General features: G+C 41.3%; 1 protein-coding gene across 1 annotated transcript; it reads left to right on the top strand.

The window, feature by feature from the left end:
• The first annotated feature begins 2,640 nt into the window (after positions 1–2,640).
• On the top strand, positions 2,641–5,106 carry LOC138910102 (uncharacterized). Its single transcript, XM_070201325.1, has 4 exons — positions 2,641–2,816; positions 3,107–3,289; positions 3,386–4,400; positions 4,975–5,106. Exons 1-4 carry the CDS (start codon positions 2,641–2,643, stop codon positions 5,104–5,106), a joined length of 1,506 nt encoding a protein of 501 aa, XP_070057426.1.
• The last annotated feature ends 3,698 nt before the right edge of the window (positions 5,107–8,804 follow it).

Here is an 8,804-nt window from a genome sequence, read left to right as displayed (position 1 = left end):
GCACTTTGAAGGATAAGATTCAGACATTAATTGACACCAAAGTCATACAGGCAAAGGAGGATGCACCCAATGTCCGTAACAATCCTCTCCCAGACCACAGGGGCGGAGGGGTAAACATGATAGAGACCAATGAAGAATGGGACTCAGAGGGGTTAATTGGACTCATTCGAGAAGGGGATGATCCCAAAATGCCTCTAGTCACTCTCACACCTATTGTGGTACAACTACAGTTATCGATTGAGGTAGCCGCACCAACTCCATTCGAGGTTGAAGTAACAACGCCCACAGCCATGCCAACCATTCGAAGTAGAAGTTACCCCACCATTCACCGTAATGGTAGCACCCATACCATCCTTTAATTCCACTGTTATGCCCTGGGACTATACTGTAGAAGCGAGAAGGAAAGGAAAGGGGAAAATAGAAGAAACTGGTGCAGCACAAGGTATGCTGGTAGGGTTTACACACCCGAGCATTTGGGGGGAACAAGTAAAGAAGCCGCTTCCAGGAAGCGCATCATTGAAATCGGCCCGGATGATCTTTTGAAGAAGGTGCAAGCAAGGGAGTATTATGTGGTTGATCATTTGAACAAAACCCCTGCTCAGATGTCCATTCTATCACTACTGCAGAATTCTGAGGCACATAGGAACGCGTTGATGAAAGTGTTGAATGGGGCTTATGTACCCAACAACATTACCAGTGGAGAGATGGCCAACATGGTAGGAAAAGTATTGGAAAGCCATAAAATCACTTTCCACGAAGATGAATTTCCACCAGAAGGGTTGAGCCATAATAGGGCATTGCATATCACAGTACAGTGCGAAGACAAATTCATTGCCAGGGTCTTGATAGACGGGGGTTCAAGTCTCAACATCTGCCCGTTGACTACTTTGAAGAGTTAGGTAAAGGTTTGCATGAGATACAAGCAGGAACTATGAATGTAAAAGCGTTTGATGGATCTCAAAGGGCCACAATCGGAGAAACCAACCTCTTCTTACAAATGGGTCCAACTTGGTTTGATGTTGAATTCCAAGTGCTTGACATATCCGCCTCATACAATCTGCTATTGGGACGACCTTGGATACATGCCGCTGGGGCCATAACTTTTACTCTACATCAGGTCGTGAAGTTTGAGTGGAACTATCAGGAAGTGATCATCCATAGGGACGGAAGTAATGCCATTTACACTAGTCAAACTATTACAGTCATCGAGAATAGAAAGAAGTTGGGTGGAGAAACATACCATCGCATCGAGTGCGTCAACGCAATTGAAAGGACAAATGGTGGAGCAGTAAGATAGAAGGAATTTTGGAATGGACAGGGTATGAGCCTGGCAAAGGTCTTGGTAAGAATCTCGAGGGGATCACCAAATCGATACAGCTAAAGCATCACAACACAACCTTTGGGCTTGGGTATGAATACACCTGGCACGAGTATCAGAATTAGTTGCCACCATGGCGTGGTCCTTATTACCCTCTAGAGAAACCAGTACCACATTTGAGCCAGTCATTTCATCAAGCTGACATGATATGGGTGTCCGAAGAATATGAAGTTATAGCTGGTATAAGGAATATGTTTCTGGATGATGAAGACATGGATTGCAGTGCGATAGTTGAGGAAGAGGAGGAGGAAGGCCTCATTATTCAGACCGTGGAGAAGGGAGATGTTCTCAAGAACTGGACCGCTGCATCATCAAGGGCCCGTCGAGTTCCTGGGTAGCCTGGAATTTAGCATCATTTATTTTAAAAGCAATTTTTATGAGCATTTAAGACATTTTCAGTATTTTGTTTTAAGCATGTTTTGTTTTGAAATAATTTCTCGGGTCATCGAGCCGTACCTGTTTGACTTTTTCAAGATTTACCTAATGCATTGTTGTTTTTAGTATTTATTATTATTCTTTACGTTTTTCTCTACAACATTATTATTACCTATCCCGATGAACTTACGACTGTGACATGTAATGAGACAACGCAACATAAGGATAATGATTCAGAGGATCTGGAAGAGGATATAATACCCAAGGAAATTTTCAGAGAAGTGGGAAACTTTAAAAACAAGCCTAAGTCAAATTTGGATGAGACTGAAACAGTTAATCCAGGAGACTCCGAAATAGTCAAGGAAACACATGTAAACATTCACCTGTCACCATTAGAGAAAGAAGAATACACTCGTTTCCTGAAGGAATATCAGGATATCTTTGTATGGTCCTATGATGATATGACTGGTTTGAGCACGTCTATAGTGGCTCATAAACTACCTACCAACCCAATGTGTCCGCCGGTAAAGCAGAAGTTCAGAAAGTTCAAGCCAGATATGAGTTTGAAAATCAAAGAAGAAGTCACCAAGCAGATCAAAGCTAAGGTTCTTAGAGTGATTGAATATCCAACTTGGTTGGCTAACATCATGTCAGTTCCGAAGAAGGATGGGAAAGTCAGAGTATGCATTGATTATCGGGATCTAAACAAAGCAAGTCCCAAAGATGATTTCCCGTTACCCAACATACACTTACTGATCTACAACTGTGCCAAGCATGAACTCCAATCCTTTGTAGATTGCTTCGCGGGATATCATCAGATCTAGATGGATGAAAAGGATGCCAAAAAGATAGCTTTTATTATGCCGTGGGGGGTGTATTGCTATAAAATGATGCTGTTTGGTCTGAAGAATACTGGGGCCACTTATATGAGGGCCATGACAAATATTTTCCATGACATGATACACAAGAAAATAGAGGTATATGTGGATGACATCACCATCAAATCCAAGAAGAGTACAGATCACATAGCAGACTTAAGGAAATTTTTTGATCGGCTTTGGAGGTATAATTTGAAATTGAATCCCGCAAAATGGGCCTTCGGGGTCCCCGCAGGAAAGTTATTAGGATTAATCGTCAGCCTCCAAGGAATTGAGCTAGACCCATCAAAGATCAAGGCTATCTAGGATTTGCCACCTCTAAAGAACAAGAAAGACGTGATGAGCTTCTTGGGACGTCTTAATTACATCAGCCGCTTCATAGCACAATCAATCGTGATATGCGAGCCGATTTCAAAATGTTAATGAAGGATGCCGCAACTAGTTGGATTGAAGACTGCTAGAAAGCTTTTGACAGAATCAAAGAATATTTGTCCACACCGCCAGTACTGGTCCCGCCAGAACTTGATAGACCACTGCTACTCTATCTCTCTGTATTAGATGGGGATTTTGGTTGTGTCTTGGGACAACACGATGAGACGGGAAGGAAAGAACATGCCATATACTATCTAAGTAAGAAGTTCACACCCTATGAAGCACGGTATTTTTTGCTGGAACGCACCTGCTATACTTTGACCTGGATAGCCCAGAAATTGAGGCACTACTTCTGTGACTATACCACATATCTCAAATCAAGGGTGGATTCTCTGAAGTACATCTTCCAGAAATCCATTCCTATAGGGAAACTGGCAAAATGGCAGATATTGTTGAGTGAATTCGACATCATCTATGTGAGTCAGAAGGCAGTTAAAGGGAAAGCATTAGCGGATCATCTTGCGGAAACTTCTGTAGGAGGAGAATACGAACCACTAAAAATATATTTTCCTGATGAAGAAGTATCATTCATAGGAGAAGATATCGCTGAAGCCTACGACGGATGGAGAATGTTTTTTGATGTAGCCACAAAATTCAAAGGAGTGGGTATTGGAGCCGTTTTGGTGTCAAAAATAGGTCAACATTATCCGATATCTGCGAAACTTAGATTTTCGTGCACCAATAATATGGCAGAATATGAGGCTTGCATATTGGGGATCAATTTGGCCATTGACATAAATATCCAGGAGTTACTGGTAATTGGTGATTCAGATCTTCTGATACATCAGGTGCAGGGAGAATGGGCTACAAAGAATACCAAGATATTACCATATTTATATCGTGTGCAAGAGATGATGAAGAGGCTCACGAAGATAGAGTTTAGACATGTCCCAAGAATCCAGAATGAGTTCGCAGACGCATTGGCCACTTTGTCCTCCATGATACAGCATCCGAACAATAATTTCATCGACCCCATTTCGGTAAGGATTCATAATTATCCAGCTTTCTGCGCTCACATTGAAGAAGAAGCAGACGGGAATCCATGGTTCGATGATATCAAGGAGTACTTAGCAACAGGAGAGTACCCGGATCATGCAAATCATACTAAAAAATGCACGCTCCGAAGATTGTCCAACCATTTCTTCCAAAGTGAAGGAATTCTGTACAGAAGGACTCCAGACATAGGGTTATTACGGTGTGGACGCCAAGGAAGCATCCAAACTGCTCAAAGAGATACACTCTGGAACTTGCGGACCACACATGAATGGTTTAGTTTTAGCCAAGAAGATACTGAGGGCAAGTTATTATTGGATGACTATGGAAACAGACTGCATCAGGTATGTCCAGAAATAACATCACTGCCAAATACACGCAGATATGATAAAGATGCCGCCAAATGAACTCAATGCAATGAGTGCACCTTGGCCTTTTGCCGCTTGGGGAATGGACGTCATTGGACCAATCGAGCCCGCCGCTTCAAACGGAAACGGGTTCATTTTAGTGGCCATAGACTACTTCACGAAATGGGTCGAAGCTGCATCTTAAAAAGCTGCAACCAAGAAAGTCGTCACAGATTTTGTCAGAGATCGTATTGTTTGCCGATTCGGGGTTCCAGAGTTCATCATCACCGACAACGCCGCCAATCTAAACAGTGACCTAATGAAAGCTATGTGCGAGACCTTCAAAATCAAGCACAAGAATTCCACAGCATACAGGCCTTAAATGAATGGAGCCGTGGAAGCCGCAAACAAGAATATCAAGAAAATACTAAGGAAGATGGTAGACAACCACAGACAATGGCACGAGAAGTTACTATTTGCCTTATTGGGGTACCGTACCACAGTCCGCACATTAACCGGGGCAACTTCCTATTTTATGGTCTACAGTACTGAAGTTGTCATTCCTGCCGAGGTTGAAATTCCTTCTTTAAGAATTATACAAGAAGCTGAACTCAGTGATGCAGAATGGATAAGAAGCCGCTATGAACAATTAGCTCTCATTGACGGGAAAAGAATGAATGCAGTGTGTCACGGTCAACTCTAATAGAATAGGATGTCTTTAGCTTTCAACAAAAGGGTCAAACATAGATAGTTCACACCGGGGCAACTGGTACTGAAGCGGATCTTCCTGCATCAAGATGAAGCCAAAGGGAAATTTTTGCCCAATTGGGAAGGGCCCTACATGGTTCACCGAGTCCTAACAGGAGGAGCACTGATACTCGTAGAAATGGACGGAGAGTTTTGGCCAAAGCCTATCAATTCAAATGCAGTCAAAAGATATTATGTTTAGAATGTTCGCATTTCTTCATCTGATGTAATTGAACTACGCTCGACCTGATTCCCATTTAAGAGGGGATACGTAGGCAGCTCTGTGGGTTCGGTCATAATTCAATAAAATTTTCATTTTTCCCCACGACCAGAAACTGGGGCAGAATTTTGAGGTGGACCCTCAAAATTCCGGAGCAAGTCCAGCCAACATCATCATATGCAGAATGGTCAGAGAATTGCCTAAGTAAACTGGGGTAGAATTTTGAGGAGGACCCTTAAAATTCTAAGGAAGTCGCAATGTCTCTAAAGTGTCACAGTCATTGGTTCATCTAATTTATCCGATATTGCATACTAATGTATTTTAAATAACTACATTCATCATATGCACACACATTTTTCGAAAACTTTATTTTTATGAAACAGGCAGATGTTACCCGTGGTAACTCAAGCAGGACTTCGATACAAAGCAAAGCAAAGCAGGCAGGCAGAGGCACGAACCAACCTTCCCCCCGTAGGTAGAACTCACGATTTCTCTTTGGATGCAGGAACAAGGAATATTCGCAAATACGTGCACACCTCAGGATCACTAACTTCATAACGACAAAGTTGCCAAACGCAAACACATTTCCAGCTAAGAAATACTCTGCTACTACTTATTATCTGTTCATTGCATGAGACTAAGCATTGTCTCCATCATGCATGAGGCTAAGCCCTGCCTCCTCAATTGCATAAGGATAAGCACTACCTTCCTCTGCATGAGACTAAGCATTGTCTCTACCTTTGCATGAGGCTAAGCCCTGCCTCCTCAATTGCATAAGGCTAAGCACTGCCTTCCTCTGCATGAGACTAAGCATTGTCTCCACCTTCGCAGGAGGCTAAGTCCTGCCTCCTCAATTGCATAAGGCTAAGCATTGCCTTCCCCTTCACAAGACTAAGCATTGTCTCCCACTCGCATGAGGCTAAGCCATGCCTCCTCAATTGCATAAGGCTAAGCATTGCCTTCCCCTGCACGAGACAAAGCATTTTCTCCCATTTGCATGAGGCTAAGCCCTGCCTTCTCTTGCGTGAGACTAAGCATTATCTCCCATTTCGCATGAGGCTAAGCATTGCCTCCCTAATTGTATAAGGCTAAGCTCTGCCTTTCCTTGCATAACACCAAATACTATGCTACTTGAAATCTAGCACTATTTTCTATTTTTCTCGGGGCTAAGCTCTGCCCCCGATCCTACACAAGACTAAGCTCTGTCTTGTTTTGCTTCGCATAACCAAGCGTCATATCTTTGCATCTCATGGGCTGGAATATCACCATTTTGTCCGAAGGCATCATAGTCTAAAGGCATCATCCTCATAGCTAGAAGACATCATGCCATGGCTTGAGGATCTCTCAATATTGCACATCATTATTCAAAGGCATGATGGTTCAGAGGCACCATCCTCATGGCCCGAGAACATCATTTCATGGCCTGCGAATCTGTTATCACATGATTCATGGCCCAGGACGTCATGGTATATAGACATCATCCTCATCGTCCAAAGACAACTTTCATGATCCAAAGAAAATTTGCATCATGTTTAAATTATCGCAATATACACCTGCATGCATTGTATTTAAGTTTTGCAGGTAATCCAGGAGGTAACCGTTTTCCTAACGGGAGCAATCTTCGCTCGAGGTTTCATCCAATATTCACACCCTGTAACTACCTCAAATACAGCCAACCACCATCTGTTACCCATTTTCACTTGATAACCGTTCAAATATCCATAACCGTTCTAAGGTACATTCATTCACAACTTCGATGTCAGCCTATCTAGAAGAACCTGTCCATTCCTACAACAACTCCATCGGCTTAGTTCACCGCTGGATCCAGAACTACACACGGCCTGATTCTCGTAAAACTATGGATATGTAGGCAACTCAGAAACCGGAGTTCGGCCTCCATTTTTCAAATCACTCCATTCGGTCAAAATCGGTCATCATTTCTTTACCCGATAACTCTTTCATCATTTTCGGGTAAAGAGGGGCAACTGTTGATACCCAATTTTTCCCTCATATTTTAAATATATATATATTTTAAAATGCACTATATATACTTTTAAAATAGTGCATATGCATCATCATTTGATTTATAAGCATACACAAGTATTTTCATAATTTTCCATGATTCTAAAAGACTTTAAACCAATTTATTTCTGCATTTTGTGTTGTATAAATATCCAATAATTATCCTCCAAATTATTTTATGATGATTTAATCATCTAAACTTATCATTTATACCAGCATGAGGTTTTAAATATTTTTCAGTGCATTGTTTATAATTACATTTGCATTTTAGGGCTAATTGTACCTTTTTGCAATAATAGCCCATATTCATGTATAATTACATTATTTATGCAAAAAATAAATTTTTATATTTTATAATGTTAAGTTATTATTTTGAATCATCTTAGTACATATAATATTTTTGTTATTCATTAATTACTTTTATAAATTATTTTTGCTAAAATGTTGGGTATTTAAAAACTAGCCCTACTTTTAACCTATTTTCGGACCAAATAATTGCCCAAAACACCTAATACACTAGCCCAAATAACCCCAGCCCAAACCAATGACCCACTAATCCCAAACCGGCCAGTACCCGTTTCACACGACCCGCCCCACTCACTTTTTAATCCTGGCCGTTGATCTCTCAAGATCAACGACCCTTATTATTTCCCTCCTTTTAATTACCCCCTTCACCCCCTAACCCTAATTACTCCCCTTTGACCGCCGCCCTAATATTCTCTCATCTACCTTCTCCCTCTCTGAAGAACCCTAAACCTGCCGCCCTAAATCTTCTCCTAATCCTACCTAATATGGGATTCCATGGCAATTACTTACCATGCTCTGCCTCCTTCTGGTACCGGCTACTCTCCTATAGTGCTTTCCTAAACATGGCAGGCATATCTCATCAAAATTGAACCAAAATCGGTTCAAATCCCTGATTTTCGAATGTTATTCCGTCCATGTTCATCCTATGCCGTGTGAGTCTGATTTTGTTTATATTCTGTTGACTCTTACTTACCCTAAAACTAAGGTTTACAGAATCAAACCAAAATTGGTTCAAATCTCTTATTTTAAGCGACGTTTCTGTCTATATTCATCTTATTCTGTGCAGCGTTTGATTTTTTATTTTTTTAGATTCTGCCGATTTTTTGTACTTTCCCTAAAATTAGGGTTTTGAAATTTTTCTCTTTTCCTTACTGATTTCGATTTCATGTGGTGTTATTTCCTTTCTAGTGTTTGATTGATAGGTTTCCATGTTTATGTGTTAGATTTCTACACTATAAAACCCCCTCCCCTTCCCCCTTTGAAACAGACTTCAATCACCATTGTTTCCACTAAAACAACTGAGGTTTCTACTATGTATTTGCTTATTACTCTGTTCTGTTTGGCTCTTGGCCGGCTGAAATCCAAGGCCACCGGATTTCTATTCT

The sequence above is a fragment of the Nicotiana tomentosiformis genome, chromosome 4, assembly GCF_000390325.3.
Source record: "Nicotiana tomentosiformis chromosome 4, ASM39032v3, whole genome shotgun sequence".
NCBI lineage: Eukaryota > Viridiplantae > Streptophyta > Magnoliopsida > Solanales > Solanaceae > Nicotiana > Nicotiana tomentosiformis.
The sequence above is the reverse complement of the archived record's forward strand: the minus strand, read 5'-3'. Positions and strand labels throughout refer to the sequence as shown.

What these genes read in the sequence shown, in the direction of transcription:
- LOC138910102 (XM_070201325.1), top strand. Translation starts at nt 2,641, where the DNA reads ATGATGCTGTTTGGTCTGAAGAATACTGGGGCCACTTATATGAGGGCC. An exon ending in TTTTTTGATCGGCTTTGGAG is followed by an intron (nt 2,817 to 3,106) that starts GTATAATTTGAA and finishes AGCTTTTGACAG; the next exon opens with AATCAAAGAATATTTGTCCA. An exon ending in ATGGAAACAGACTGCATCAG is followed by an intron (nt 4,401 to 4,974) that starts GTATGTCCAGAA and finishes ATTCCTGCCGAG; the next exon opens with GTTGAAATTCCTTCTTTAAG.